At 46.8% G+C, this 18,968-nt stretch overlaps 1 protein-coding gene across 1 annotated transcript in view; it reads left to right on the top strand.

Moving 5' to 3' along the window:
• LOC142254355 (galectin-12-like) overlaps positions 1-18,968 on the top strand; it is a 45,930-nt gene that overhangs the window by 10,253 nt on the left and 16,709 nt on the right. The window contains exons 2-3 of the mRNA XM_075325400.1: positions 12,774-12,837; positions 17,520-17,733. Of these exons, the coding sequence (XP_075181515.1) occupies positions 12,815-12,837; positions 17,520-17,733 (237 nt within the window). The 5' untranslated portion in view covers positions 12,774-12,814. The remainder of the gene's footprint in view (positions 1-12,773; positions 12,838-17,519; positions 17,734-18,968) is intronic.

Genomic DNA, 18,968 nt, shown 5'->3' with positions numbered 1-18,968 from the left:
TAGGTGACAGAAAATACCCAAAAGTGACACCATTCTAAAACTGCACCCCTCACACTGCTCAAAACCACATGCAAAAAGTTTATTAACCCTTCATTTGCCTCACCAGAGCAAAAGCAATGTGGAATGAAAAAAATATATATATTTTACCTAAAAATGTTGCTCTTGGGCCAAGTTATTTACTTTTTGAAGAAGTAACACAACAAAATGGAACTCACAATTTGTTACCCAATTTCTTCTGAGCGCGCTGATACCCCACATGTGGTCAGAAACCTTAGTTTGGACAAATGAGAGGGCCCAAAACAGAAGGAGCAATATCTGAGTTTTGGAAAGCAAATTTGGCTGAAAAAGATTGCTGGCACCATGTTGAATTTGTAGGGCCCCTAAGGTACCTAAACAGCAAAAACCTCCCACAAGTGACGCCATTTTGGAAACTAGACCTCTCAAGGAATTTATTTAGGTGTTTGATGAGAATTTTTTTAACGTTGAGCTGTGAAAATAAAAAAATACATTTTTACCACAAAATTGTTACTTCAACCAAGTAGCTTTTTTTTTTTTACAAGGGTATTAGAAACAAATGCACCAAAAATGTATTGTGAATTTTCTCCTGAGTATGCCAGTACCTCATATGTTCTGGAAATCAACTGTTTGGGTGCACGGCAGGGCTCGGAAGGGAAGAGCGCCATTTGACTGCAAAATTGGCTGGAATCATTAGCGGGCGCCATGTCGCGTTTGGAGAGCTCCTGAGCTCCCCCACAAGTGACCCCATTCTGGAAACTAGACCTCTCAATGATTTATGATTTTATCCAGTGGTATAGTGAGCATTTTAAACCCACAGGTACTTCACAGATTTTGATAACCTTAGGTCATCATATTGAAAATGTTCATTTTTTTTCACAAAAATCTTGCTTTAGCACCAAATTTATCACATTTTCAAGAGGAAACACCAAAACGTGGACCCCACAGTTTATCCAATTTCTAATGAGCGCAGGGATACTCCACATGTGGACAAAAACCTCTATTTGGACAAACGGGAGGGCTTGGAATGGACGGAGCACCATTTTGAATTTTGGTAAAGATGAATTAGATTGCGGGCACCATGTTGCATTTGCAGGGCCCCTAGGGTACCTATACAGCAGAAATCCCCCACAAGTGACCCCCAATTTGGAAACTAAACCCCTTAAGGGTTTTATTCAGGGGTATAGTTAGCATTTTGAACCCTCAGGGACATTACAAAAGTGTTGCTCTAGCAGCAAATTTCTCACTTGTGCTCTCGATCCGGTGACACTGAGTCTGAGGAGATGTGAGTGTTAACACGGGAGAACGCAGCTGCCCGTGACCATGATCCAGGTTTGGGCCGCTGCTGACTTTAGCTCTATTCTATCCGCAGAGAACTCTCGTCTCCGCAGCATAAATTGACATGTTGCAGCACCAAATGTCAGTTTATGCTGTGGAGAAAATAAGCAGAGCGAACAGGAGATTTCTAAAAATCCTCCCACTGCGCTTCTACTGCACATCGCAGCGTTATGGATGCAGCGAAAACACAGCGTCCAAAACTATTGAAACCCTAATCGCAGGCACGCAGCCTAAAAAGCTAGGATGGATAGATAGACAAGATGTCAAACACATATATAATGTCCCACCCCCCTGAATATTGTAAACTGGCGCCCTTTAGTGACTTTCATGTGGCACTATAGGGTGCCTAGACTTGTATTTAACCAAAAAATAAATAAAAAAAAAAAAAGTGGAGTCCCCCCATTTTTGATAGCCAGCTTGGGTAAAGCAGATGGCTGCAGCCTGCAAACCACAGCTGGCAGCTTTACCTTGGTTGTTGATCGAATTTGGAGGGCACCCCAGGCTCTTTTGGGTCCCCCCCCAAATTGGACCACCAGCTAAGGTAAAGAGGAAAGCTGTGGTCTGGTAGTCTCAGGTGGAAATGTCCATAGTTATTGGCCCTTCCCAGCCTAAAAATAGCAGACCACAACCGCCCTAGAAGTGGCACATCCATTAGATGTACCAATCCTTGTGCTTTTTCCCAGCTCATCCCACTGCCCTGGTGCGGTGGCAAATGGGGTAATATATGGGGTTGATACCAGCTGTGTATTGTCACCTGGCATCAAGCCCTGGGGTTGTGATGTCACTGCATCTATCAGACACCCGACATCACACACCCAGTCAATAATAATAAAAAAAAATAAATAGAAAGCAAAAAACATTTTATTTGAAAAAACACTCCCCAACACATTCTCTCTTTCACCAATTTATTGAAGAAAAAAAAAAAAAAATTCTGGTCCGCCATAATTCATTTTGGAGGTCCCACAATGACTCTGTGTCCCAAGATATGGGGATACGCTCAGGGAACGTATCCACCATTTTCTGGAAGTGCAGGCCCTTTATGTGAGGAGTGTGAGTGCAGTAATACTGCACTCACGCTCCCCAGCATGCTCCCCAGGTCCACAGCACAGCAGTATGAACCTGCAGCAAGCTGTGTCCTTGCGTGCAGAGAGTCGGCTGACAGGCGCTCTGCGCATGCGGCCAGCATTTCTGCTGAAGACAAGGAGAAGGAAGGGCGCAAGGAACCGACGCTGCAGGAGGTAACGGGAGACCGAGGGAGGGGAGGTGACAGCCTGACAGGGGGTAACCTGGGGGGACCTTTCTGTGCCATCTGCCATGTCAGATGGCACAGAAATCAAAGAAGAAAGATGAATGCGGCGGGACACGACTCGTGCGGCGGTGGCCATTTTAGATCGTCGGAAGGGAGACGGGGCCGTGGGGGGGAGGTGAGCAGACTTTGGCCACACTGAGCACCGGGGGAGGACATTCATTTCCCATCTAACATGTTTGATCATGCCAGATGGGAGATGAATCTTTTTTTTTTTTTTTTACTGGCGCTGCTTTAACTTTCATGTCGTTGCTGTTACACGGTTTATAACGGCGATCACGTGACCGGCGACCGGAAAAGACGACACTGATCATGATCTCCAGGGTCTCAGTTGCCCTTCACAGAGAGGGGGAATGCCTCGGGACTCGGTGAGTGGGTGCCGTGGGATGCAGGGGTCACTCTTGAACTCACTCGGTCCATTAAGCGGACACTGACAACCGGTAAACCAAGTCTCTGGACGCCGCTGAGGAGAGCTCGTCCGGGTCCCGTCCCCAATGGTGCTGCCTGGTGATCCGTGACCTGCCTCCTGGCACTTAGTTAGACTTCTACTTGGTAGCCTGGAGCCCTGCTCCCTACAATGGCTAAGTATGGGAGCTTGCTCTCAGGGCTCACGCTTGGGATTTCCTGGACCGTTGTAGTTTGGAAAGTCCTATCCCCCTCATTGCGCTAGTGCCCTAATTCTGGAGCGGTTGGGAACGAATCATAAAGGCTCTGTTCTCCTCAGGTGAATTATCGGGTTGCCTGAAGCTACTTCCCGACTTAGGGTCCGTGTACCCCGTTGTGCCTTCGACCCGCACCGGTGATGGTGCTAGGCTGCCGGCTGTCCTCGACCGTTCCATGCACCTTGCCACGATCCCCTGTGACCGGGGGTCCGACTCCTCTAACCCAGACCACCGTCTGCAACCTAGACAGTTCTCTAGGAGCCCCGCTCCCGACCTCCTCTCACTTTCACCTCTCACTCTCAACTCACTACACTCCTCACCTCCCCTCCCTGACCCCCCAGGTGGGCGACTCTATTCCACTCAAGCCGTCCACTGGTGTGTCTGGTGGGTGTGGTGCAGGGTGTCTCTAGGATTTGATTTGCTGTTGGAGGCAATACCACGTAAGTAGGGACCCAGAACCAAGAGAGAGGTGGAATACTGCATGGAAGGGCAGCTTGTGCAGTACTCTGTGACGACCTGATAGGCCAAGGGCATCACATATGTGCGCATGCTGCAGAAAATTTCTGCATCTAAAAACTGCACCTTTATGGCAGAAAAACGCATCTTGTGGCCGAAAAACACATGCGGGTTTTGGTGCATTTTTGTCCCATGCGGCTTTTAGTGTATTCAATGACTGTAAGGAAATATGTGCACACTGCATGTTTGTGGTGACCACAAAGATGCACTTTTTTGGCCCGAAAAAAAACACACTTGCGGCAAAAACTCATCCAAAAAAGGCATGTGTTTTTACCACGTTTTTGCCCAATGTGTTTTGTTATGTTAAATCTATTGACTGGAAGGGCTCAAAATTGCTGGCAAAAAGGCAGGAAGAATTGACATGCTGCACAAAGATGCAGCCAGAAGAAGCTGGATGGAAACTGAAATCCCATTTGCTGGGGAAGGAAATACATGCTGTTTTGGTCCAAAAACTGCACCCAAAAAACGTAACAAGATGCAGTGTGCGCACAGGGCCTCACAAGGCCAAAAAAAGAAGAGTAACTTGATTTAAAAAAAATGATGACTCGGCCACATACAACCCCTGGCAAACATTATGGACTCCCCTGGCTCTGAGGATGTTGATTCAGTTGTTTTACTTTTGTTTAAAAAAAGCAGATCACAGACATGGCACAAAACTAAAGTCATTTCCAATGGCAACTTTCTGGCTTTAAGGAACACTAAAAAAAATCATTAAAGCATAATGTGCTAGCCAGTATCGGTTACTTTTCAAGACCAAACAGGGGAAAAATTATGGAATCACTCAATTATGAGGAAAAAATGATGGGATCACGGTGTAAATTTTCATTCCCAAAACTAACACCTGCATCAAATAAAATCCGCTCGTTAGTCCACATCTAAAAATGAGTGATCACACCTTGGAGAGCTGTTGCGCCAAGTGGACTGACATGAATCATGGCTCCAACACGAGAGATGTCAATTGAAACAAAGGAGAGGATTATCAAACTCTTAAAAGAGGATAAATCATCACGCAAAGTTGCAAAAGATGTTGGTTGTTTACAGTCAGCTGTGTCTAAAATCTGGAGCAAATACAAACAACATGGGAAGGTTGTTAAAGGTAAACATAATGGTAGACCAAGGAAGACATCAAAGTGTCAAGACAGGAAACTTAACACAATATGTCTCGAAAACAGGAAATGCACAACAAAACAAATGAGGAGCAAATGAGAGGAAACTGGAGTCAATGTCTGTGACCGAACTGTAAGAAACCGCCTAAAGGAAATGGGATTTACATACAGAAAACCTAAACAATAAAAAGATGACTGCCTGAAGAGAACATGTACATTTCCACAGTCATTGATGATATGGGGCTGCATGTCAGGTAAAGGCACTGGGGAGATGGCTGTCATTACATCTTCAATAAATGCCCAAGTTTACATTAAAATTGTGGACACTTTTCTTATCCCATCAATTGAAAGGATGTTTGTGGATGATGAAATCATTTATCAAGATGATAATGCATCCTGCCATAGAGCAAAAACTGTGAAAATATTACTTGAAAGAAGACACATAAGGTAAATGTCATGGCCTGCAAATAGTCTGGATCTCAATCCAATTGAAAATCTTTGGTGGAAGTTGAGAAAATGGTCCATGACAAGGCTCCAACCTGCAAAGCTGATCTGGCAGCAGCAATCAGAGAAGTTGGAGCCAGATTGATGATGAGTAGTGTTTGTCACTTATTAAGTCCATGCCTCAGAGACTGCAAGCTGTTATAACAGCCAGAGGTGGCGCAACAAAATACTAGTGATGTAATGGAGTGTTCTTTTGTTTGTTTTTCATGATTCCATGATTCCATAATTTGTTCCTCATAATTGAGTGATTCCAGAATTTTTTTCCCTGTTTGGTCTTGAAAAGTAACCGTTACTGGCTGCACATTGTTTTCATGATTTTTTTAGTGTTTCTTAAAGCCAGAAAGTTGCCATTGGAAATGACTTTAGTTTTGTGCCATGTCTGTGATCTGCTTTGTTTAAACTAAAGTAAACAACTGAATGAACATCCTCAGATGAGTCTCACTCAGGTGAGTCCATAATTTTTGCCAGGGGTTGTAATAATCTAGCTATGCTGTGGCCTGCTGACCAGCCATTGCTTGGTCCCGCACAGTCTGGTGCCTGCAGTGAGGGATCATTATGTGATAGACTAATTGCAGCTTCGGTTGCTTGCTTTGTGCCACTCGCTAAAGCTTCATTCAGACGTCCATGTTTCTCATACTGATTTTCACGGATAGACCCTGTACCCAATTATAATCTATGGAATTAATCGGACATCCATGTTTTTTACTGGACCGTTTGTGCAAACAATCATATCTCCGTTTCTTGTACCAGCATAACGAATAAATAGTAATAATACAAGTCTATGGCTTTGTGACAATCACAGGCAGCGCACGGATGACACCAGCCTGCAGTCTATGTGCTGTCTGATTTATCATTGATGGGCTGCAGCTTTCCCAGTTCTATCAGGTTTGATGTCCACTTTGAAGGAACTATGAAGAATTTGGCCAGCGATAGGCTGCAACGTTCACGTGGCATTAACCACGATACAAGATAACCAGGTGGCACAGCGCTTCAGGGAGGAGTGGTGGTGTTAGTCTGGGAGATCTATATGTATTTTCTTATTTTATGCTGCACATTGAGGTCATTCAAAAGGAGCTATCCTGTACAGTCATGGCCAAAAGTTTTGAGAATGCTACAAATATTCATTTTTACAAAGTCTACTGCTTAAGTTTTTCTAATGGCAATTAGCCTATACTCCAGAATGTCATAAAGAGTGATCAGTTTAACAGCAATTACTTGCAAAGTCAATATTGGCTAAGAAAATCAACTTTAACCCCCAAAACACATTTCAACATCATTGCATTCCTGCCTTAAAAGGAGCAGCTAACATTGTTTTAGTGATTGTTTCATTAACACAGGTGTGGATGTTGATGAGGACAGGGCTGGCGATCAATCAGTCATGATTAAGTAAGAATGACACCACTGGACACTTTAAAAGGAGGCTGGTGCTTGGTATCATTGTTTCTCTTCAGTTAACCATGGTTATCTCTAAAGAAACATGTGCAGCCATCATTGCTCTGCACAAAAATGGCCTAACAGGGAAGAGTATCGCAGCTACAAAGATTGCACCTCAGTCAACAATCTATCGCATCATCAAGAACTTCAAGGAGAGAGCTTCCATTGTTGCCAAAAAGGCTCCAGGCGCCCAAGAAGGACCAGAAAACGCCAGGACCGTATCTTAAAACTATTTCAGCTGCGGGATGGGACTACCAGCAGTGCCGAGCTAGCTCAGCAATGGCAGCAGGCTGGTGTGAGTGCTTCTGCACGCACTGTGAGGCGGAGACTGCTTGAGCAAGGCCTGGTTTCAAGGAGGGCAGCAAAGAAACCACTTCTCTCCAGAAAAAACATCAGGGACCGACTGATATTCTGCAAAAGGTACAGGGAGTGGACTGCTGAGGACTGGGGAAAAAGTCATTTTCTCAGATCAATCCCCTTTTCGATTGTTTGGGACATCTGGAAAACAGCTTATTAGGAGAAGAAGAGGTGAGCGCTACCACCAGTCTTGTCTCATGCCAACTGTTAAGCATCCTGAAACCATTCATGTGTGGGGTTGCTTCTCAGCCAAGGGAATCGCACCACTCACAGTCTTGCCTAAAAACACAGCCATGAATAAAGAATGGTACCAGAATGTCCTCCAAGAGCAACTTCTCCCAACTGTCCAAGAGCAGTTTGGCGCCCAACAATGCCTTTTCCAGCATGATGGAGCACCTTGCCATAAAGCAAAGGTGATCACTAAATGGCTCATGGAACAAAACATAGAGATTTTGGGTCCATGGCCTGGAAACTCCCCAGATCTTAATCCCATTGAGAACTTGTGGGCAATCATCAAGAGACGGGTGGACAAACAAAAACCAACAAATTCTGGCAAAATGCAAGCATTGCTTATGCAAGAAAAGACAGTTATCAGTCAGGATTTGGTCCAGAAGTTGATTGAGAGCATGCCAGGGAGAATTGCAGAGGTCCTGAAGAAGAAGGGTCATCACTGCAAATATTGACTTGCTGCATTAACTCATTCTAACTGTCAATATAACCTTTTGGTACTCATAATATGATTGCAATTATATTTCTGTATGTGATGTAAACATCAGACAAACACAATTAAAAACCAGAGGGCAACAGATCATGTGAAAATATAATTTTGGTGTCATTCTCAAAAATTTTGGCCATGACTGTAGTAAACATCCACTTTAGAGAGAACCTCTTAGCAAGTATTTGCTATGTAATCTGAGAGCAGAATGCTTTAAGGGCAGAGACCCTGATTCCAATGATGTCACTTACTCGACTGTGTGCTATTGTTTCAATACAATCAGTGTTTTATCTGCAGGAGATTATCACTACAGGACCACTGGTCCACTTCGGACCCCAGCACTAATTAAAAAGCTGCCAATTAGTGGTGTGGGCAGGGGTTATACACAGGCCTGCATTCCCAGCTTTGCTACATTTGCAGCAGAGACAACTGTGATTCTATCGCAACTGCTGCACTCAGTATATTAAGTGATATATTGCTGAAATCAGGGTCTCAGCCCCTACATCATGCTGTTGTCACATTACATAGCAATAGTCTGTATTCATTATCAGTAGTGTTATAGGAATTTTAGTCTTGTATTAATAGCTGGATATTATAAGTGCCGTATTTTTCGGACCATAAGACGCACCCTGGTTTTAGAGGAGGAAAATAGGAAAATAAAATTTTAAGCAAAAAATGTGGTCATGACACACTGTTATGGGGCGAGGATCTGCTGCTAACACTGTTATGGGGGTAATGTCCCCAAATTCTCTACTAAGGTACCCCATCCTGGTAATGATCCTCCTGCCTTGTATATGATCCCCATCCTTGTATATATGTTCCTCATCCTGGTATAGCCCACATCCTGATAAATGCCCACATCCTGATAAATGCCCTCATCCTGATAAATACCCCCATCCTGTTATATACCCCCATCCTGTTATATACCCCCATCCTGTTATATACCCCCATCATGTTAAATACCCCTATCCTGCAAAATACCCCCATCTTGCTATAGACACCCATCCTGCTAAATGCCCTCATCCTGCTATATACTTCATCCTGCTATATGGACTGCATCCTATGGCACAGAAAATAAATAAACTTTTAAACTCACCTTTCCTCACTCCCTGCAGCGTCGCTCGTCTTCCTGTCTGTGTCAGCAGCAGCACTGCTGACCTGTGTGGAGCCGTTCCCCTGCAGCATCGCGATGTCCTCCTGTCTGCCGCCCGCTGATATGTGTGGAGACTAGCGGTGCGCACAGCGATGATGTCATCCCTGTGCTCACCGCTCTCTACACACATCAGCTGGCCGGCAGAAAGGAAGACATCGCGATGTTGCAGGGAACTGTGAATATACCATACTTATTCACTGCCCCCTCCCCCCGCGCAGATGATAATACGCGGGGTGCAGTGAATACAACTGCACATGATCACTCCAGGCTGTAGTTGCCAGGGGTGATCACGCGGGCCGGCTCTTTACTATGCGCGCATTCCCCGCCCATCATCCCGCCCACCTGTCAGCGCTGGCTTCAGCGCTGAGAGATGATGGGCGGGAGGATGCATGTGTGTCGCCCCAAGGGATGTCGCTCCAGCTTCAGGGACGCCACAGGACCTTCTTCTGTATATATGGCAACAGGTATGTTAGTTTTTAAATATGTATGTGTCGTGACGCCACTCACGGCTTGCGGTCATGGATATGTATGACCGCCACTGCAGATTTTATGAGCGTCTGGGGCTGATGGAGTCTGCATTCAGTTGGTTTGGCCTCCCGTGAGTGAGGCAGGCCCCAGGGACTCAGGTGAGTAGATAACGGGTCCCAGAATAATTCAGGCAGAGTCCGAAAGACTTTAGGCTATGTTCGCACTAGAAAAGTGATTTTTCTCAAGAAAATTTCTTAAGAAACTTCTGGGAGTTGAAGATTACCGCACCTGCGGTTAAAAAACGCGGGAAAAATGCATGCGTTTTTGCCGCGATTTTGCGCCCTTTTTGCCGCGGTTTTTCTGCGGGTTGGTCCCTCTGTTTATTTATAAAAATATATAATATATATATATAATATAGATAATAGATAGATGTTGCCCTGGTGCGGTGGCAAACGGGGTAATATATGGGGTTGATGCCAGACGTGTAATGTCACCTGGCATCTAGCCCTGGGGTTAGTGATGTCACGTGTCTATCAGATACCCGACATCACAACCCAGTCGGTAAGAAATAAAAAATAGACAACAAAAAAAGTTTTATTTGAACACTCCCCAACACATTCCCTCTTTCACCAATTTATTCAAAAGAACAATCAATTCCAGGTCCGGTGTAATCCAATAAGGGGGTCCCATGATGATCCATACCATAGTCGATGTCCCAGTCAATGAAGAACAGAATGTTCCCCATTGGCTGGGAGAGCAATGCAGTGACCTGAGCTAACATCAATAGGTCAGCCCAGGTCACTGCAGGGGATGACGAGCGCTGCCATCAGGAGGTTAGATGAGATCATTACCTGCAGTGACGATCTCCTGCACTGCTGATGTCAGCACTGTAACTATGCCCGCCGCGTTCTCAGCAGTATCGCGAGAGCCTGTGACGTCACCGCTAGTGACAGTCTCGGGCCGCCCGCGAGACGGGCATAGAAGGTAGTGACAGCGGTGACGTCAGCGGTGCAGAAGATCGTCACAGCAGGTAATGATCTCATCTAACCTGACAGCAGCGTTCGTCATCCTCGCGGCTGCCAGCACTGCAGTGTGAGAAGATGCTGATACTGCGGGCAGACACTGACACTGACACTGCAGGGCGGGCAGACACTGACACTGCAGGGTGGGCAGACACTGACACTGCAGTGCAGGCAGCCGCGGGGCTGGATCGGGACACAGACTGCACGGGCACCCGACGGAGGTCACACGGAAGTGCTTCTGTGTGGTGTCCAGGGAGTGTGATGTGTGTATTTATGCTCCGCTTCCTATTCCTGTCATAATGACATCACTTCCCTGCAAAACGCAGATAGTGATGAACATTACCGCAGGGAAATCGCGGCTATACCGAGGGTATACCGCACATCATTTGCTACCTGCGGTATACCCCCGGTATTTCGCGATTACATTACAGTGAATGGAGTGAAATACCGCAGGTACATATGGAAAAGACATGCACATTTTCTCAAGAAATTTTCTCAAGAAATTCTGCAGAAAGAATTTTCTTGAGAAAAAAACGCAGCGTGCGCACAGCTAATTTTTTTTTCCCATAGGTTTTGCTGGGAAACGTCTGCAGAAAGATTACAAACATTTCTCAAGAAATTTCTGCAGCAAAACCACAAGTAAAACCGCGGGTAAAAACTCAGTGTGCGCACAGGGCCTAACTGGTTTTTACTCAGTTTGCTGCTGTTGTGAGCTGACCCGGGTGATGCTGCAGTAAACCAGGTAGAACCAGGGGCTCCTTCGGGCCAGTCTGAGGGTAACAAGTTAGCTCGCCTTCCTAGCACTTCTGTTTTCGGATAACCACCTGACCTGAAGTACCGTGGGGGTCTATCCAGGGAGTCTCTACTGCCTTTTCTCCCCTTTTTGGAGCGTTTGCCAGCAGCGTGGACCAGGTGAGATGGCTTCTGGTTCTGTCTCCTTATGGGTCCCTGCGTTGCTGCTGAGGCTCGGACTCTGTAGGTTGGTGAGTTACTTGTAGTTCTCCTCACCGGCAAATTTAGCAGATAGTTAAACTGGAGTCTGCTCTAGAGACCTGTACCCCGTGCGTGCCTAGTCACCAGGAGCACCTTTTTGTCTGACTACCTGGGACCATTCTCCCCCGCCATCTGTCACTACACCGCGCAGGGTCTGACTAATGGCAGCGCGCGCATCTCCTAGCAACCGGCGCGCTCCACTACCAGACTGGCCTTCCTCTCTTTCCTTACAGCCTCTGCACTTTAGCTCCCAGCCGCTCCGCTTCACCTCTTAAAAAGAATTGAAAGCTAGCCCTCTCTGGAGACTACCCAAGGGTCCGCTCTAAAGGTGTGGGAGAACTGGTTGCTATGTGTCTGTGCGTACACACCTCATTCTGGCCTTCAGGGTTACCTGGAAGTACTGTCCCAGCATGGGTGCAGTACTCGGTGGTGCCTGACCAGGTCAGGGGCGCCACATTCCCCTTTGGTTATCGACAGCACGTCCTCGGGCTGCAAAGACAAGAAAATAAAATACAACTTTTCCCACACAGGGGAGATATTTACATATAAACATACCAGGTACCATGCCATCACCACCCACGAGTCCTTAACCCAAAACCCGAGTGATCACCAGTCCTTTTGGTGACCTGGTCTCGGCCTGGTCCGCCGCAGACCATTCTGGCAACAGTCCTCTTTATCCTGGTGGCGAAGGGTAGGCCCCATAAACAGGCGTACCTGCTTCTTTGTGTTGGAGAGCAGACCCCATAAACAGGCGTGCCCCCTTGGTGGTGCAGAGCCATGCCCCTCAACAGGTAGACTCTGGAGTTGGTACCATTGAGGTAACTATGTACACTGCGAGAGTTTGTGTTTATAGCCAGTTCATAACCTATGGTCCATATAAAGAGCACATAACCTGGTGCTAAAAGGAAAACTTGAAAAGTTCACGCAAAAGTCCTTGCGGGCACATATTCTTGAACTTTACTTTAAACTTGCATAAAAACATTTTAAACTGTACTTTTTTTTTTTTTTTTTTAACTAATCGGACTAAATCGACTTTCGTCTACTAAGGTCAGTGCCTGGTACCTTGGTGCACCGACCCCGGGGTTCTGCAAATCTTCCTCCCTGGCGGAGGGTGCTGCAACCTCTTCCGGTCGGTTGGTGGGGGAACAGCAGCATGGCCTTAATATGGTCTCCTTCTCTTTCAGAGGGTGCTGCAACCTCCTCCGGTCGGGCAAGTGGCAACTCGATGACTGGACCTCTCACAACTAGGTAAGCTGATGGCAGGACATCCGAACCCCTCTCCAGCGGAGAGGGTGCTGTGACCGCTTCAGGTCAGGACGGCAGCTTGCTGAACAGGTATTTAGCAGCCAGGTGAGCCGAGGTCAGGGCATCCGGACCCCTCTCCAGCGGGGAGGGTGCTGTGACCGCTTCAGGTCCGGACGGCATGGGCGTCGCACCGGCTTCTGATGGTACCGCCGGCGGGATCAGCATAGTAGATAGGGCAGGGGTTGTTTTGGACTCATCCAGGGTCGTGCTGGAAACACCCGGTGGTGGGATCGCCTTCGCCGACGGTGGTCCAGGCTGGGCATGGGCGGCGCCTCCAGGCTGGTCCTGCTGCACGGACAGTCGCAGGTTTCTGATCGCCATTAGAATCCTGTGCCTCCAGTTGGCCACCTCACTCTTCCGCTGCTCCTCCATGCGATCAGCAATTATCTCCACTTCTGCTTCCAGCTCCTCTGCAGACATGGGCCTGGACCACCCCTGCTCCTTATGATCTCCTTCTGCTGACGCCATCCTGCTTCTTCCCTCGGTCATCAGCTTCTGTCCTTAGTTTCATTCTTGCTTCTCCTCCCACAGGACTGAGGACGTCCCAGCAGTCCGGAGGCAGATCAGCCCTCCCATTTTCTCTTCTCACGGGGTCAGAGCGCTCTGGGGATCCTGGGACGGTCACTCCTCTCTGTGGGTGGTTACTTCTCCTGCGCTAGCTGCAGCTTCTTGATGATGCACTTTTCAGCGGTGGCTAAAATGGCGGTGATTTCAAATTTTTCAAGCGGACTACTGAGGCACACTGTCACCCGTCTGAACGGTTCTAGTCCTGGATCCTGTTCGTAACGCCAAAAGAGAAGGTGTCCCCCCCCCCCCCCCCCCAAGGGATGCCGCTCCAGCTTCAGGGACGCCACAGGACCTTCTTCTGTATATATGGCAACAGGTATGTTAGTTTTTAAATATGTATGTGTCATGACGCCACTCACGGCTTGCGGTCAGGGATATGTATGACCGCCACTGCAGATTTTATGAGCGTCTGGGGCTGATGGAGTCTGCAGTCGGATGGTGTGGCCTCCCGTGAGTGAGGCAGGCCCCAGGGGCTCAGGTGAGTAGATAATGGGTCCCAGAATAATTCAGGCAGAGTCCGAAAGTCTTTAACTGTTTTTTACTCACTGTGCTGCTGTTGTGAGCTGACCCGGGCGATGCTGCAATAAACTAGGTAGAACCAGGTATCCTTCGGGCCAGGTAACAAGTTAGCTCGCCTTCCTAGCACTTCTGTTTTCGGATAACCCCTTGACCTGAAGTACCGTGGGGGTCTATCCAGGGAGTAGCTACTGCCTTTTCTCCCCATTTTGGACCGTTTGCCGGTAGCGTGGACCAGGTGAGATGGCTTCTGGCTCTGTCTTCTTATCTGTCCCTGCGTTGCTGCTGAGGCTCAGACTCTGTAGGTTGGTGAGGTACTTGTAGTTCCCCCTCACCGGCAGGTTTAGCAGATAGTTGAACTGGAGTCTGCTCTAGGGACCTGTACCCCGTGCATGCCTAGTCACCAGGAGCACCTCTTTCTCTGACTACCTGGGACCGTTCTCCCCCGCCATCTGTCACTACACCGCGCATGGTCTGACTAGTGGCAGCGCGCGTCTCCTTGCAACCGGCGCACTCCACTACCAGACTGACCCTCCTCTCTTTCCTTACAGCCTCTGCACTTTAGCTCCCAGCCCCTCCGCTTCACCTCGTGAAAAGAATTGAAAGCTAGCCCTCTCTGCAGACTATCCAAGGGTCCCCTCTAAAGGTGTGGGAGACCTGGTTGCTATGTGTTTGCGCGTACACACCTCATTCTGGCCTTTAGGATTACCTGCATGTACTGTCCCAGCATGGGTGCAGTACTCAGTGGTGCCTGATCAGGTCAGGGGCGCCACACATGCATATGAAATGAGCGGGCCCACATGGTCACGAAAGACTGCTACAGCCTGTTCATGCCGCCGATGACCCGCTCCACCGCAGCACCCTCATTCCCCGCAGCCCTACATTCAGACTATAAGACGCACCCCCCACTTTCCCCCAACACTTGGGGGAAAGTACACAGAGAACTGTGGAAAGAAAGCGCAAAATAGGGTCTTATCTGAGAAATACGTGGGGTAATTAAAGAAATTCACTCACCCCGTAAGTTGTGAGAGTCACAACCACTGAGCAGGCAATAAACACGGCCAACGGCAGCAGCACCCAAAACGGCTGATAACAGAGAATGGTGAAGTAGGGCTTGCAGGGCTGCGCCAAATGACCACTCTGAATATGGAGAGTTAATGTTCCTTTATTTCATCTTTAGGTCGACGCGTTTCCGGAGTCTCAGCTCCCTTCCTCAGGACACACAGGACAAAAGTACATCAAATCTGCTAAAACATGAGGACTGCCGAATATATGTACATTCCGTCACGATGACGTCAAAGCCCACCCTCTTCCAAAAAAAAGGGCGGGAATGACACATCAGAAAAAAACAAAAAACATGACAGTAAAAATCATGAACAAAGGAAACATTACATATCAAAAATATCATCATATTATCCAAATGGGAACGAAATAAAATCAATAAAAGACTTTAATAAAAAGAAAAAAAGTGTATGTGTATTATTGTGCGTTAAAGATAAAATACGGGAAATGAACTCTGCAATGCCAAGCTGCTCTGCAGCGGTCTCGAACCCCTGAGAATATAACTCTTTTCCCAAACCGGGTTGCATCTTAAGGGAGAAACAATGTCTCCACCTTAGAAGTCCCGAAAATGCCTTTGAAAATCAAGTATAGAGAGGAGTACCTCTGAGAGTGAAGCTGTGAGATGATACGTATAATTCCGAGTGTTAACGTGCAAAAACTGCGTAAGTCAACGTCAAGTACCTAGGCAGGGGTGAGGAAAGTTCAGAGCGTGGGAAAAAAGTGAGTGCGCATGTCAGAAAAAAGGTCCGGAGCTTGTTTTAACAAGCTCCGGACCTTTTTTCTGACATGCGCACTCACTTTTTTCCCACGCTCTGAACTTTCCTCACCCCTGCCTAGGTACTTGACGTTGACTTACGCAGTTTTTGCACGTTAACACTCGGAATTATACGTATCATCTCACAGCTTCACTCTCAGAGGTACTCCTCTCTATACTTGATTTTCAAAGGCATTTTCGGGACTTCTAAGGTGGAGACATTGTTTCTCCCTTAAGATGCAACCCGGTTTGGGAAAAGAGTTATATTCTCAGGGGTTCGAGACCGCTGCAGAGCAGCTTGGCATTGCAGAGTTCATTTCCCGTATTTTATCTTTAACGCACAATAATACACATACACTTTTTTTCTTTTTATTAAAGTCTTTTATTGATTTTATTTCGTTCCCATTTGGATAATATGATGATATTTTTGATATGTAATGTTTCCTTTGTTCATGATTTTTACTGTCATGTTTTTTGTTTTTTTCTGATGTGTCATTCCCGCCCTTTTTTTTGGAAGAGGGTGGGCTTTGACGTCATCGTGACGGAATGTACATATATTCGGCAGTCCTCATGTTTTAGCAGATTTGATGTACTTTTGTCCTGTGTGTCCTGAGGAAGGGAGCTGAGACTCCGGAAACGCGTCGACCTAAAGATGAAATAAAGGAACATTAACTCTCCATATTCAGAGTGGTCATTTGGAACACTTGGGGGAAAGAAAGTGCATCTTATAGTCCGAAAAATACGGTAAAGGCCCCGTTACACGAAACAACATCACTAACGAGATGTCGCTGGGGGTCACAGAGTTCGTGACGCACATCCGACGTCGTTAGCGACGCCGTTGCGTGTGACACCTACAAGTGATCGCTAACGATCCCAAAAACTGCAGAAATCGTTGATTGTTGACACGTCGTTCATTTCCCAAATATCGTTGCTCGTTTGGGACGCAGGTTGTTCGTCGTTCCTGAGGCAGCACACATCACTACGTGTGACACCGCGGGAACGACGAACAACAGCGTACCTGCGTCCCCCGGCAACGAGGTGGGAGTGACGTTAATGCGGCTGCTCTCTGCCACTCCGCTTCTATTGGTGGCCCGCTCTGTGACGTCGCTGTGACGCCGCACGAACCTCCCCCTTCAAAAAGAGGTTGTTCGGCGACCACAGTGACATCGTTAGGAAGGTAAGTACGTGCGACGCGTACTAACGATATTGTTCGCCACGGGCAGCGATTTGCACGTGACGCATGAACGGCGGGTGCGGAGCTTTCACGAGCTAGCGATGTCGCTGCGTGAAAAGCGGCTTTAATTGTTGTTGTCTGTACGTATGATTCTGTATCTGCTGATGTATGAAGAAGGGGAGCGTTAGCTGCTGTCCTTCTAGGCTTCTCCTGTTTGGGTAATAGGGCATAAGATAAAGATTTATTGCAGTCAAACAAAGTCTTATTTGGAATAGATAATGTTTACAAGTTCCTTATCTGGTGACCTGGGAATTAAGGGATTTATGTTTTATGTTTAGAGTGACATGTCATTGTTTACAGCTGTTCCTTTGAAGTATTACTATAAAAAAAACAGATGTAATTATAGAAAGTCAGACACTTATATTTTGCTTCCAAAAGGCAATTCTGAGTTGTCTCCTCATATATGAGAATAAAGTCTTCAATAGGAGCGGATGTATTCGGTCTTTCTGATTTGATAAATAAGAAATTCTCCTGTCACTATCTGATTCCCAGGTTCCAGATTGACTTTCAGTGTGGCTGCAGCACTCTTCCTCGCTCGGACATCGCCTTTCACTTCAATCCACGCTTTTGTTCTTCGGATGGACACGTCGTCTGTAACACCCTGCTCAGGGACAAGTGGCTGCGTGAGCACAAATTCTCAGACTTCCCACTTCGAAGAGGAGACTCTTTTGTGCTCCTTTTTCTTTTTCTTGCAGAGAAAGTAAAGGTAAATGGGTTATGGGATGGAATCTGATAAAACGTTTTGATTTTGGAAAAGAGAAATGGAAGCTCCAATGTGTGCCCGGGAGTCTTTTTACTTTTCTCTCCATATCTGTGCAGGTATAGTAATTCTTCCAGTGAATAGAGCACAATATACAGTACAGACTAAACGTTTGGACACACCTTCTCATTCAAAGAGTTTTCTTTATTTTCATGACTCTGAAAATTGTAGATTCACATTGAAGGCATCAAAACTATGAATTAACACATGTGGAATGAAATACTTAACAAAAAAGTGTGAAACAACTGAAAATATGTCTAATATTCTAGGTTCTTCAAAGTAGCCACCTTTTGCTTTGATTATTGCTTTGCACACTCTTGGCATTCTCTTGATGAGCTTCAAGAGGTAGTCACCGGAAATGGTTTTCCAACAGTCTTGAAGGAGTTCCCAGAGATGCTTAGCACTTGTTGGCCCTTTTGCCTTCACTCTGTGGGCCAGCTCACCCCAAACCATCTCGATTGGGTTCAGGTCTGGTGACTGTGGAGACCAGGTCATCTGGCGTAGCACCCCATCGCTCTCATTCTTAGTCAAATAGCCCTTACACAGCCTGGAGGTGTGTTTTGGGTCATTGTCTTGTGGAAAAATAAATGATGGTCCAACCAAACGCAAACCGGATGGAATAGCACGCCCCTGCAAGATGCTGTGGTAGCCATGCTGGTTCAGTATGCCTTCTATTTTGAATAAATCCCCAACAGTGTCACCAGCCAAGCTTCCCCACACAATCACACCTCCTCCTCCATGCTTCACGGTGGGAACCAGGCATGTAGAGTCCATCCGTTCACCTTTTCTGTGTCGCACAAAGACACAGTGGTTGGATCCAAAGATCTCAAATTTGAACTCATCAGACCAAAGCACAGATTTCCACTGGTCTGTTGTCCATTCCTTGTGTTCTTTCCCCAAACAAGTTTCTTCTGCTTGTTGCCTGTCCTTAGCAGTGGTTTCCTAGCAGCTATTTTACCATGAAGGCCTGCTGCACAAAGTCTCCTCTTAACAGTTGTTCTAGAGATGTGTCTGCTGCTAGAACTCTGTGTGGCATTGACCAGGTCTCTAATCTGAGCTGCTGTTAACATGTGATTTCTGAGGCTGGTGACTCAGATAAACTTATCCTCTGCAGCAGAGGTGACTCTTGGTCTTCCTTTCCTGGGGCGGTCCTCATGTGAGCCAGTTTCTTTGTAGCGTTT

The sequence above is a fragment of the Anomaloglossus baeobatrachus genome, chromosome 10 (assembly GCF_048569485.1).
Source record: "Anomaloglossus baeobatrachus isolate aAnoBae1 chromosome 10, aAnoBae1.hap1, whole genome shotgun sequence".
In the NCBI taxonomy this organism is placed as follows: Eukaryota; Metazoa; Chordata; class Amphibia; order Anura; family Aromobatidae; genus Anomaloglossus; species Anomaloglossus baeobatrachus.
The sequence above is the reverse complement of the archived record's forward strand: the minus strand, read 5'-3'. Positions and strand labels throughout refer to the sequence as shown.